The sequence below is a fragment of the Centroberyx affinis genome, unplaced genomic scaffold (assembly GCF_046629955.1).
Source record: "Centroberyx affinis isolate AG114_WGS23_722 - 3 ecotype Tasmania unplaced genomic scaffold, CSIRO-AGI_Caff_v1 ptg004027l_1, whole genome shotgun sequence".
Classification (NCBI taxonomy): Eukaryota; Metazoa; Chordata; class Actinopteri; order Beryciformes; family Berycidae; genus Centroberyx; species Centroberyx affinis.
This window is the reverse complement of record NW_027281828.1, coordinates 78,756-91,943: the sequence shown is the minus strand read 5'-3', so window position 1 is coordinate 91,943 and position 13,188 is coordinate 78,756. Positions and strand designations below refer to the sequence as shown.

The following is a 13,188-nucleotide window of genomic DNA, read 5'->3' as shown; positions in this document are numbered from 1 at the left end:
TTAATTACAACTATTCTAGTTACTGTATTTGAGTATTTTTGGTAACCATTTTTGAGGTCTTGCAAAAGTCTGCAGCTTTCACATCTTTAGTTTTAAGTATTTACTACTATTTTAATTCATCTTCAAACATAAAATTAAACCGTAAAATCAACCATCCAGTGAAAGCAGACTTCCTCTACCAGGATGTTCATTTGCTTTTCTCCACATACTGTCCAAACTCAGAAAACATCACAACCCTCCCATACGATTTTCACAAACAATGCAAAATTTTAATGAAAAAATTTAATGAGACCAAATTAAAAAGTAACCATCAACTACACTGGCTTTTTTTTCCACTTAAAAAAAAAAAAAGGATTAATTGTTATCTCTGTCAACAAAACCAGTCAGCAACCAAAAATATTCTCCTCCAACAGGTCTGGACTGTTTTGGAGCCAGACAGTTCTTTGTGAGATTTGACAGTCAAAAAATCATTTACTTTAAATACAATTTTAAAACTCCATGACTCCACAAATTTTCCAAGAGTGTGGGTACTTATTATTCCATCCTTCCTCTGCAGCATTAATACTAATTCATTACTCTGGTTTGGTTTCCTGATCGTTCACAGCAGAAGAAACTGACTGATCTGATTTTAGAAGAGGAGGAACAGAAAAGTAATAGAACGAGTAGAGGAACCAATTACTGCTGCCAGGGAGGAATAAGTAATATTACATTTCAAATGAGTAATATTACGGTTTTGAGTAACTAGCCCACCACTAACTCTAGACATCAGTCATTAATAGCAATACAACGTTTTACCTGAGAATGATAAACCAACAGAACCGCTCCAGAATAAAACATTAATTAAAAAAAAAGTTTAATGAACTTCTATACAAAATGAATTCAGCAGTAATTATATACAGATTTACATTAAAATGCCATTAAGCCGGTCCAACAGGACGACTGGAACACTGTCAGGTCAAACTCATTCGTCCTCCTCGTCCTCAGCAGGCAGCGGTCTGGACCTGCAGGGAAACACAAAGACTCAAGTCAAGAAAGGATCTGAAAGGAGTTCTCTGGATCCAGATCACAGGAAACATGTTTTTTTTAGAGGAATACTCTCACTCTTTCTGGCTCTCATTTCAAAGGCTAGTAAACTAAAATATACCTGCCGACTAAGGATAGTTTTTAGCAGTCAAATTAATTCATCTACATTTTTCCTGGGGATGTCTCTACCTGTCTTCAATACCATTTCATGCATAGAATCAGCCAGTGTGTCTTCATGTAAAAACACACAGGAGGCGCAACAGAATTCAAAATTGCAAGAGAACATTTTGAAGCGCCGTTTCAAAGTTTGAGAATAGGGCTGCACGATATGATAAAAAAGAAAAATAATATTGCGATTATTGTAACAGATATTACGATTGCGATATGATTCACGATTAGTGTGAACGATCATTTTTGCATCACAATTTTCATTTTCACTGAAAAAACTATTAAAATCATGATGATATGATTTGTTGGCGTCTGTACCAAAGAAACATGTTTTTTTTTTACATCTGGAGAACAAGATTTGTAGGCCAGGACATCACTGCAGCACTACAGTACATTTATAATGGTGTTTTGTCACACATTTTACCTTTATCAAAAAATTGCAGCTTCTGCGATTTGGATATTGCACTTGGCCATATTGCAATTTAGATAATATTTTGATTAATTGTTCAGCCCTATTTGAGAACAGGCAAAGACCAAAGTCTGTATATAACTGAGGCGGGTGAGCCAGCGCTCCCTATAGGCTGAATAGGCAAATGCCTTGAGCCTCGTGCACTCTTTGAAGAAGAGTAATACTAGACCTTGCCGTTGTTTGTTCAGTATTAAACACATGATAGTCCAAGCTTTAGTGCAGCGTATATTTTACAGAGTATAAACTCTCAACGCACAGAACTGTGCTGAATACTGAAGATGCACAAGTCAGACCGTTAACAGGCTTCTTATAAGAACAGCAGGTTGATCAAAAAGCTGATGGATTCCTCTAATCTCTGAGGCAGAACCAGAGCAGCACCATGTCTGCTCACCATGCAGAGACATTTTTACAAAGGCTACGATGAAGAAGCTACAGCCAGATTTGGACATCAACTCTGTTTCATCATCTACTGACAGATCGGAGCGATGTGATGAATCTGATTTACTCTGCAGCTCCTCCACTCTTACTTGTGAAATTGTTTTTAGAAACAGACAAACTGACCACCCCAGTCTGTGTCAGTATGTAGGAGGCATTTAAAACAGGTTGTCTTACTTCCTGCTGGTCTTGGACATGCCGCTGCCTCCGGCCTCCTCGTCATCCATCAGAGGCTGCTGGTTCTCCTTCTCTGGTTTCCTGCCGGGACCACCGAAGAAGTCACCGATGCCCTTCTGCCAGGTCGGGGTGGGACGGGGACACACCGGGTTCCCGCCGGCATATTTGCCCTTTGCTGTGAAATAAAAAAAAAACATACCATCAGTATGAACTCCACCATGTTTATGTTCATTATGTGTGTCTGTGTCTCAGTACTGGCTGAGCTGACTGACCGGGTGTGGTCGCCTGGCTGCTGGAGGGGGAGTTAGCTGAACTGGCGCCCAGGGACTTCCTGGGTGCAGCAGCTGCAACAGCTGGAAATAAAACCAAACACACTGATAAGTGGACATGGCATAAAATACAGCAGGGAAAAAGGTTATATCACAGCTCCATCAGACACAAAATGCACCGATTTAAATGATGGTTATATTCACAGTAGTATGGAATATCCGTTTCGAGGAAAAACAGAAACCCTCAGAGCAGAGCTGCAACGATTAATCGATTAGTTGTCAACTATTAAATTAATCGCCAACTATTTTGATAATCGATTAATCGGTTTGAGTCATTTTTTAAGAAAAATAAGTCAAAATTCTCTGATTCCAGCTTCTTAAATGTGAATATTTTCTGGTTTCTTTTCTTTACAGTAAACTGAATATCTTTGGGTTGTGGACAAAACAAGACATTTGAGGACGTCATCTTGGGCTTTGGGAAACACTGATCCACATTTTTCACCATTTTCTGACATTTTCTAGACCAAACAACTAATCGATTAATCGAGAAAATAATCGACAGATTAATCGTCAATGAAAATAGTCGTTAGTTGCAGCCCTACCTCAGAGTCAGATTGACATCCTGTCTCTCTGCCTCCGGTGCCCTGTGCGGGACTTTATCTGTTGCATGGAGACAGAGTCACACCAAACTCCATTCAAAAAAAATGTATCAGTTTGATGCTGCCTTGCTCATAGACAGATACATGCCTGTTACAACGTGACTTCATCGTTGGGCTCCACTCTTCAATTCGGCATACAGCCAATACACCGAGCAGCATTTGTTTAACTTGGTTCTCCATTATTCCTGCACTCTTGTCCCACCAAAATGCAGCATGGAGACTAGTAGCAGTAAATGTTTTTTAACTTTACTGATATACAAGTGCTGTATGGTGGGTCAGCAATATGCCGAATTTACCACAAAACCGTATTAATTGATAAAATGTTTTATGACATGTTCTACCACGTATGTACATTTGTCGAAAAGCAAGACAACATTAAACTGACTAATTTATGCATTTAGTTTGGCGTGACCTTCCCTTCATACAAGAAACAAAGTAGCATACAGGCGCCCAAAACTGGCGCCAGTTTGCCTGAATGAAAGACACAGACCTCCGAATACAACTAAGTAAAAAGCCTCCTCGTCAGACATGTCGACAACCACTGCAATTACTATTTTCAAACGGCAACGTGACTTTAATCTGACAAAAGCACATCAGGCTGTCCGGACGGAACCAGGAACCAAGCGAACCCGGTCGACATGTTGGCGGGAGGCTGTTAGGTTAAGACTGGTTCTGGATCTACATTTACAACAAATAGAGATCTACACAAGACTAACATGCAAACGTTTAGATAAGTTAAAACATTATTTGGCCAGGTATCATTTATGCACAAGTGTCGAAACAGAAATATCCGAATTAGCCCGCTTTGTTTGGCTACTATCGCCGGACCGCCAGTACAATGACCAACACATTTCTTTATTCTCACACTTTATACGACGTTAGATGCGTAAAATGTGTCTGTATTTCATGACTTTACCTTTTCTGTACGTTGCGGGGACGCTGTCGGCTTTAGTCCTCACCATTTTGGCAAAGTAAAGAGAGTTTCTGCTCCTAAACCGTCCGCAAGGGTAAAGGGAAATCTTCTTTTTCTGAGCGAAGTGAAATGAACTCCCGCCTGGATTTAAAATGGGAGGAGTGCAGAGTGACGTCAGCAAATGGGGCGGGGACTAAGGAGGATGCAGATCAGTGCACATTTGTTGGAGATATTTGTTGGGGAAAAAGTTTGGCTATCCTTTATATATCCTTTAAAATGCTTCACAGGTTTTATCCAACTAATTATTATTTGCAGAAACTTAAGAAAGACATTGATGTAAGATGTACCTTTTGTGGGGAGCTCAGAGAAACGCTGGTACTGGTCTGGTCTTGCACACAAAACAACTGTGGAGTAAATTGTCACGATTTATTGCTGATCATATCTATCCTCAGTTTACATTACTTTGGAAAAATGTATTGTTTGGATTCACTGAATATGACAGGAATCTCTGCTCGCAGTTCTATTTAATTAATTCGCTTATTATTTTGACCAAATTTTATATTCACAGATCCAAATTCTTAAGCAAAAAGCCAAACTTTACAGAGCTGACTGCATATATCAAACAATACATTTCTTCAATATCCGAATGTACAAACAAAAAAGCTGTTAAAACGTATAACCACTTTAAGCTTTACAAGATATTTATTTAACTATTTCTTTTCTTTATTTTTGTCTTTATTATTAACCTTTTACGGAGCTCCTGGAATGTAAAAAAAATAAAAAATAAAAATAAAGGTCTTGTTGATGAAATTGTTGCAATGTTTTTGAGTGATGCAATGTTCCAAAGTTAATATAATTAAGTAGATTCCTAGTATACGTCCAATGTGTTGTATTGTTGCTCCTTTAAAGCCCCAGTACATTCAATTATTTCACTCTAATTTAAAATGTGTCTTTATATGTTGTGTGTGTCTGTGAGGGAGAACTTCAAACGCCAACATTTTGGAAATTGTCTGTGGCACCAATGAAGTCATTATATATATAAAAAAGATTAAATACAAAACAAGACAATGACATTTTACAAATGAGTTACACAACAATATTATATGTTATACACAGTGGTGGAAAGTAACTAAGTACATTTACACAAGTACTGTACTTAAGTACAATTCTGAGATACTTTACTTGAGTATTTCCATTTGATGCTACTTTATACTTCTTCTCCACTACATTTCAGCGGAAATATTGTACTTTCTACTCCACTACATTTATTTGACAGCTTTAGTTACTTTTCAGATGGAGATTTGACACAACGGATAATAGCTATAACAAGCTTTTAAAATACAACACATTGTTAAAGATTAAACCAGTGGTTTCCAAAAAGCAGTGTGTAGTCGGGTCACATTTCAGATGTCTATGAGTTGTTAACAGCTCCACCAAATCCCTCTAAACCTCACATGGTTTCATTTCAATAAATGTTCAAATGATCCAATATTTCAGCAAAAATCAAAGATTAGAGAAAAAGTCCAAAAACTGAAAACAGATTTGTGTATCAGAACTTTGTTTTTTTCTTTTTTCCTCTCCCATTAATCATCTCACGACCCCTCAGATTTATCTTGTGACCCTTTGGAGGGGCCCGACCCTTAGGTTGGGAACCACTGGACTAAACTAGCTAACTGTATATAAAGTAGTTCAAACTAGCTCCACCTCCAGCAGCTACAACAGTAACATGCTGCTTACACACTGATGCTTCAGTATTAATAATCTATTGATGTCATATATAATAAAATATCAGTCACAGGGACCAAACCACTACTTTTACTTGTAATGGAGTATTTTTACATTGCTGTATTGGTACTTTTACTTCAGTAAAGGATCAGAGTACTTCTTCCACCACTGGTTATATATGACATATTATTGATCATACAGACTACAGGAGGACAGTGAAGAAGAACCTATCATGCAGATCGTATTGACGTTTCAGTCTCCAGCCGACAGGGGGCAGCAGAGGACTTGTCGCTGTTCCTGACTTCCGCGTGCTAACTTAAACTCCCCCGGAAGTCTGGTAGTCCTCTTCTACCAGGCCGATCCAACATGGTGGGTAATTTTTAGATTTCCACCCCGCAGTATCCGTCCTAATCCTAGGGTTTTCAAGGTTTTACATGGTTCGGTGTCTCAGCCACACTCACCGGACTGTCTGTTATATGTGATGGGTGAAGTATTGAAGTTAGATGAGGCCAGCTGTGCGTTTTATCAACAATATTCTACTCGGTGATTTTCTGCAACCGGAGGAAACGAAGTGAAGCCGCTTTCCTGCTGAGTGAAGCACGTTTCTCATTCAGGATTTATCACAGAAATTGTCCTGAACAGTAGAATACAAAACCTAACCTGTAGCGCTATTATCGTAGAAGTCAAACCAGTGAATTTACTAGCAAACATGTCCAGCTATTGATTAGCGTTGGAGGCGAAGGCAGCGTTAGCTTAGCTGCTAATAATGCAGCTAATGTATCTAACTGGTTTTCTATGGGGAGGCTTTAGCTAATGAGCTGGTTAGTCTATCTAGTGGTAACCCTACACAGGATGTGTCCTAGCCAAAAGCTGAGTTTTTATACTCACCTCACATAGTAGTTGCATACTTGATGTCTACTGACAGAATAGCCAGGTAGGCTACTGGTAGATATTCAGAGCTGAAACCATTCTTTGGAGTTATTGGTAAATCTAAATTATAAGTCATGTATTTGATAGTGTTAATGCCTTGAATTGTCAGACAGAATCTATGAGTATGTTGACATGCACACCAAAACTGGTTACTGGTAGGAATCAGCGTAAGGCTGTATTGATTGTGTTTGTGGGTTGAAGTTGTGTGATTTCTCCAATTACTTTGTATATGCACTGCACCATGTTTGCTTTGTAAATACAATATCTGGGTTACTGCAACCTTTGACATGCACAGATTGAAAAAAACTGCCCCAATAAATGGAAAGATTGAGCTGAAACCTAGGTGTTAACTGGGTTATGTTCCTATGATTATCACCTTATTCCCATTATGATAATCAGGTGAATGTGTCTACTCTACAGCTTCAGTAGTGGCTCTATTGCCATAAACGGGTTAATTGACTTATCAGTGTCCATGTAAATGTGCTCACTGAGCGTTGTGTCATGTGACTCCAGGGACGCGTCAGGACCAAGACGGTAAAGAAGGCCGCCAGGGTCATCATCGAGAAATACTACACCCGGCTGGGCAACGACTTCCACACCAACAAGAGGGTGTGCGAGGAGATCGCCATCATCCCCAGCAAAAAGCTCCGCAACAAGATCGCCGGGTGAGTCCAGTATCAGAGGAAGAAAGGGGGGGGGGGGGGGGTTCAGGGCTGATGTAGACCAGTGGGTGAGTCAGTGTGTGTTGACGTGCCGCTGCTAAACGGCGCTGCCATTTTGTCGGAAAATGAAACCCAGAAGATAAACGCTAAACAAAGGCAGATCCCCTGCAGCTTAACAAGTTAATTAAATGAGCTTAGTTTAAACAAGTGTAGTTACGATAGCCTGGCTAAATATCCATGTGTAATACAGATGCATGTAAATGTTGTCTTGCTGTTGACAACTTGAGTTTTGTGCCACGATGAGAAGGTTAAAGGTCATCATTGCATCATAACTGGGAAAACCGGGTAGCAAAAGTTAGATTTTCTGATTTTGAGTGGCATTTCATATTAAATTTCCTAGTAGGAAATTTGTTTTTCTGACATTTGATAGCACAGGAATGCAGGGGTGGGGATGCTTCCTCTGGGGGGGTCCATCACTCGGGTGGGTGGGTGGGTGGCCGGGGGGGGGGGGGGGGGGGGGGGAGTGTTTCCAATGATAAGTCTTTGTTCCACCCTGTATCGAAAGTGACCATGGTGTTCCGGTTGCCAGGTCATTGATAGTACAGGAAAATCAACCTGGGAGTCTTTCCCGTGTTTGTTGGACTCTCTGTTCCTGTCAAACCCTGTATCTCTCAGACATTCCAGCATGTGATGCGTCTGTACTGCGGTGCATGTGGAGTATTATGGGCTGTAGTTGGTAACCAGTGTGTTCCTGTGCTCCTGTGCAGGTATGTGACCCATCTGATGAAGCGGATCCAGAGAGGTCCAGTCAGAGGAATCTCCATCAAGCTGCAGGAGGAGGAGAGGGAGAGGAGGGACAACTACGTACCAGAGGTCAGTACAGTCTCCTCCATGCTGTCTGTTGCTGGTACAGACAGACTGACAGACTGCCATGCTGTCTGCTGCTGTTGTTGCTACTTTACAAATTTACTATCATGTCTATTTTTTCAATTTTTTTCCTTATTTTTGCTTTTTTTCTTGTGAAATACTGAATTGTTTTCAGTCTCTCTGCCTCTTCTGATAAAGAATAAAATACAACAGCCTGAAAAGGGAAAATCATTCTCTGAACTCTTGCTTTTGGGGGGGATCAGCATTTCTGGCTGAACCCATAGACCGCAGTATCATAGTGTGAATGAATTAAAACTGAAATGTGGATGTTTGTCAGATGAGAGGATTTGAGTAGTAATGTCTGGAACAGTGTGACGCAGCAGCCTGATGACACTGGCTGTATGTAGCGGTCTGGTGTTGACTGAGATGTAGGTGGTTTCCCAGATATAAACTGGTTACACTGGTAGTTGACTGGGACGTAGCTGGGTCCTACAGATGTAAAGTGAAATGTCTGCAGTCTGATAGATGATAGTCTGTAGTCTTCAGAGCGGCAGACAGAGCAGCATGTGGACGGAGGCTGGAGAAGCAGCGCTGTCGTCTGCCATGTTGGTTCAGCAGCTTCACATGTGGAGAGCTGAGCTGGACAGCACTGACAGTCTGTTAGCTCTGTTCAGTACCAGGGCAGAGGGAAGGGAAGTTTAATGAGCCGTCAGTAAGCATTTCCGGACTGACTGGTGGTCTCAAATGTTTGGAAGTGAATGACTTGAATGATCCTGTGGTGTGTGGTGGGCGGCGGCCGCACTGATCCCTTCTCTGTCCGTCTCCGTTCATTTCAGTTGATTTTCTCTGACAGCTGTCTGTTGTCAGTCAGGACTGATGACGTCTGTCAGATTTCCATCTCTTTTGACAAACTTCAACCCAGCGGAACTTTTTCTGGACGGACGGATTTGTCACCGTCCGTTCAGCCAATCAGGGGCGTGCCTACATTTGTTTTGGAAAAAACAGACAACGGTCCAACCAAATCAAAGATAAAACAGAGAAAGCCCAGTATAACGTTCGGATGACTTGAGGTTTTCCAGCTCAGGTTCTTATTGAGTTTATGCTGTAGAGTCTGTTTCTTCTCTTTTCTATCAAGTAGCGCCGTTATGAGCAAAGCTTCCTGTTCTTCTGCCTCGCCGCCATGTTGACAGAAATCTACCCGCCAATAATTCTGTCTGTTTTCTGATGGATTAGTGAGGCTGCCGCCTGATGCTGCTCTGAGCTCGGCTTGTAAGACTCTGTCCGGTCACAGACAGACTCTTACAAGCCGTAACAGGAGAGAATTGCACACAAGCCTATTTCAAAATGCATTGAATGGAGGCTGTAGTTTGTCTAAATGAAGTGCTTGGATCGGTATGAAGTGGTATTTCGTTAAGCCTTGAAAAGGAAATGATGCATGTAAATGGTGAAAGGATGTCTGGAGCAAGAGACAAAGACACTGAATCCCTACCAGCTCCTGACCTCTGACCTCCATGTGCAGGGGGGAGGAGGAAATACTGTTTCCTTACAGGAAGCATTATTATGATTAGGGCTGAACAATTAATCAAAATTTTGTCAATCGCAATATGGCCTACTGCAGTTTTCAAATCGCAGGAGGTGCAGTATTTGTTGAAGGCGAAATGTGTCAAAATACCATTTTAAATTAAATATTGTGGTGCTGCAGAGATGTCCTGGCCTACACATCATATTCTACAGACTTAAGAAAACATCTTTGTTTGGTACAGATCCCCGCAGAAATCACACCATAATCATTTTAATACGTTTTTCAATGAAAATGAGAATAATGATGTAAAAATGATCATTCCCTCTAATATCGCAAATCATATCGCAATTGCAATATCAGTCAAAATAATCGCAATTAGATATTTTTTTTCAAAATCGTTCAGCCCTAATTCTGATGTAGCATCAGTGTACCAATATGCTGTCTCTTGGAAGCATTAAATGATATTGTGATTGTTAACCTCCATGTGTTTTACTGATGTTAGGCAGCGTTCACATGATCCTTTGTTATAGGTAAAAAAAAAAAACAGACAATATCCCACGTATTTCATTCAGACCTATGCGTTGATGGAGTGCAGTGTGTGAAAATATCAACCCAGTCTATCAAAGTTGAAACTAGTTCCAACTTTTGATGGAGTGTGACTAAACCTCATCTGCTGACAGGCTTCATCAGCCAATGAAATGTGTATAGACTGCTTCACAAGGTGTTGAGACCCGCCCACAACAACACTACCTAGCTGGTTTCAACACCTTAGTCCCTCCTCTGGGGGTTTTTTCCGTCTTTGTTCCACCCTGTATCGAAAGTGACCATGGTGTTCTGGTTGCCAGGTCATTGATAGTACAGGAAAATCAACCTGAGAGTCTTTCCCGTGTTTGTTGGAGTCTCTGTTCCTGTCAAACCCTGTATCTCTCAGACATTTTACAAAGATTTGTAGTCAGTTAGACTCTTCCTTACCAGGTGTCCGATGGAGATTTTCTGCTGTTGAGACACAGAACTGCCACTGGTTTCCTTTCTGTCAGGAGTGTTTACATGCTGTTAATAACTGTGTGGAGAGAAGCTTCTACCAGCATCTACTGAATAGATGGTTAATGTCTGTCTGTCTCTGTCTGTCCAGGTCTCTGCTCTGGACCAGGAGCTGATCGAGGTTGATCCAGACACCAAGGAGATGCTGAAGCTGCTGGTAAGACTGTTGGTCTTTATAATGATGATGTCATTAAAGTAGGAGTAGTACATGGTAATCAATCGATCAAATCAAAACTTTATTTATATAGCACATTTAATGCATGATGATTCAATGCGCTTCAGAGTAAAACTAATTGCAATTTAAAATGAATGGAAGGAAAATAGAGTGCAGATATCTAGGTAATACAGAAAAATAAAAGTCTTAAGCTTTTGTTTAAAAAATTCAAGTTATGTAGCAGCTCTTTGATCAAAACAACAGTTCCTGAGTCTGGGGCCATAATGATGATGTCATTATAGCAGTAGTCAATAGTAATGATGTCATTGGTGCTGTCCAGCACTTGTCAGTCTGTCCATGACTTTTGAAATCTTAGTATTTAAAATGTTGCCTTAATTTAAGGCCACACTGACTTGTTAAAATGATGTCATTACGTTTGTCATTAGTTAGTAAAATGACTTTGCCGATACATCAGAAGTATTTAGATTGCGGACATTATGTTGGTTCTTGTCTAAGACGTTTTAGTCTGCAGGCCTTAACGGCTTAATGTTTTTAGTTATTTAAATGTGAGGCCTTGAGAGTTCAGAGTTGCAGAGCAGCAACAGCTGAAACAGTCAGCTTATTCCAACTTATGAAAACAGATTTTGGAAAGTTTTCCAACATGAAATCCAGTCGGCAAACCGAACTACAGTCTTTATGTAGCCAGGAAGGACAGAAGTAGAATAGACGACAGCTCAGCATGCCGTCTGCCATGTTACTTTATTAAATCATCATACTGAAGCACACTAAAATACTGTAAATATAAATCAATACTATATACTGTAAATATCCAGTGTACACAACCAACATCTGAGGTGAAGAAAGGAACAAATGACAGACTAGCATTGCTTGGGCTTTCTCTAGAGTGCAATAAATTGAATTTGTCCTTAGATTTCATTGCCATTGATTTTAGAAAAGGCTTTAAAGGAAAAATCCACCCTAAAACACTTAATTTAAAAGAATCAACCCTTGGTAATGAACTGGTCGTTTTCCCACCCTGTATCGAAAGTGACCATGGTGTTCTGGTTGCCAGGTCATTGATAGTACAGGAAAATCAACCTGAGAGTCTTTCCCGTGTTTGTTGGACTCTCTGTTCCTGTCAAACCCTGTATCTCTCAGACATTCAGACCTGCAGCAGTGTTTAGCTAGAAGCTCCAGCTGTCAGCTTGTTGCTGTGTATTCAGACCATCCGTCTCTCTCTCTGTCTCCCTCAGGACTTCGGCAGTCTGTCCAACCTGCAGGTCACCCAGCCCACCGTCGGCATGAACTTCAAACAGCCCAGAGGAGTCTAGACGTCTGTAAAATATCTTCTAATAAAAACCCTTTGGAAAAACTCAACTGCTGAGGAAGACTTTGTTTTTAACGTTGTTAAATGATCATTCCTGTGTGTCTCCTGTCAGACTCAGCTGCTTATCTGTCGGGCTGCAGAACTGTCTGGTTTTCACAATTGTCGTTTTTAAAGAGCGAGCAAAACTAATTCTTGATCTGACCCTCGTTGTCCTGAGGGGGGCGCTGTAACAACACAGACCACTGATGGAAGCTTCTCCGGTCCTGCCTTCCTCTTCCTCCTTTTTATTTGATTCCCTGTTGCTTGGCTGTTCAGATAAAATACAGATAACATTACTCTGGCAGTAAAATGCAACTAACAGTTGTAGAGACCAGCAATACATGTGTAGGTATACATAGTACAAGTATAAATATACGCATATCTGTTTACACACACTGAACCTTAAAGCCTCCTGCAGTCCAACCTGCTGTTTCCTGGACTTAGAAGAAAAAACGCTCATTTTCTCATTGAAGCCCCCACAGAGATATATATATATTTTTTTTATTCTCCAATAAGGTTTTAACAGTTAACAGTTGCAAGGGTCGTGGTTTTGAGACAAATGTGACACTGGAAACTTTACAGTCAAGTCAGGAATGGAAAACTTTACATGCGGCTAAGCAGGCTGAAACAGCAACTGAGGTCTGAAGTTTTTCTGAAATCTAATTAGGGCTGGGTGATGTGTTTGAAATCAATATCACGATAAGGATTTTTTTTTATATCGATATGTTTATCGCAATATTACAGATTACGGAGCCCCTAAAGTCCCAAAAAGTGATATTTTTTTATCTTGTGCGCACAAGATAAAAAA

At 40.5% G+C, this 13,188-nt stretch overlaps 2 protein-coding genes and 3 non-coding genes across 5 annotated transcripts; 4 read left to right on the top strand and 1 right to left on the bottom strand.

The window, feature by feature from the left end:
* Positions 1–836: 836 nt before the first annotated feature.
* Positions 837–4,242, bottom strand: pclaf (PCNA clamp associated factor). The gene is made up of 4 exons (XM_071542185.1): positions 4,117–4,242; positions 2,545–2,625; positions 2,273–2,447; positions 837–1,001 (listed from the first exon to the last, which is right to left on the bottom strand). Exons 1-4 carry the CDS (start codon positions 4,160–4,162, stop codon positions 962–964), a joined length of 342 nt encoding a protein of 113 aa, XP_071398286.1. The 5' UTR covers positions 4,163–4,242; the 3' UTR covers positions 837–961.
* A 1,923-nt stretch (positions 4,243–6,165) lies between these two features.
* Positions 6,166–12,391, top strand: LOC139663490 (small ribosomal subunit protein eS17). Its single transcript, XM_071542178.1, has 5 exons — positions 6,166–6,207; positions 7,282–7,433; positions 8,198–8,303; positions 10,952–11,017; positions 12,268–12,391. Exons 1-5 carry the CDS (start codon positions 6,205–6,207, stop codon positions 12,343–12,345), a joined length of 405 nt encoding a protein of 134 aa, XP_071398279.1. The 5' UTR covers positions 6,166–6,204; the 3' UTR covers positions 12,346–12,391.
* LOC139663502 (small nucleolar RNA SNORA71) lies at positions 7,982–8,108 on the top strand. Its single transcript, XR_011696714.1, has one exon. It is a non-coding gene; the product is annotated as a small nucleolar RNA SNORA71 (small nucleolar RNA).
* On the top strand, positions 10,627–10,753 carry LOC139663501 (small nucleolar RNA SNORA71). Its single transcript, XR_011696713.1, has one exon. It is a non-coding gene; the product is annotated as a small nucleolar RNA SNORA71 (small nucleolar RNA).
* On the top strand, positions 12,049–12,175 carry LOC139663500 (small nucleolar RNA SNORA71). Its single transcript, XR_011696712.1, has one exon. It is a non-coding gene; the product is annotated as a small nucleolar RNA SNORA71 (small nucleolar RNA).
* Positions 12,392–13,188: the final 797 nt, after the last annotated feature.

Coding starts and splice junctions, on each gene's coding strand:
- pclaf (XM_071542185.1), bottom strand. CDS start 4,162: ATGGTGAGGACTAAAGCCGACAGCGTCCCCGCAACGTACAGAAAAG. Junction 2,626..4,116: donor CCCCGCAACGTACAGAAAAG/GTAAAGTCATGA, acceptor TTTTATTTCCAG/CTGTTGCAGCTGCTGCACCC. Junction 1,002..2,272: donor ATGTCCAAGACCAGCAGGAA/GTAAGACAACCT, acceptor GTTTCCCTGCAG/GTCCAGACCGCTGCCTGCTG.
- LOC139663490 (XM_071542178.1), top strand. Junction 7,434..8,197: donor CTCCGCAACAAGATCGCCGG/GTGAGTCCAGTA, acceptor GCTCCTGTGCAG/GTATGTGACCCATCTGATGA. Junction 8,304..10,951: donor GGGACAACTACGTACCAGAG/GTCAGTACAGTC, acceptor CTGTCTGTCCAG/GTCTCTGCTCTGGACCAGGA.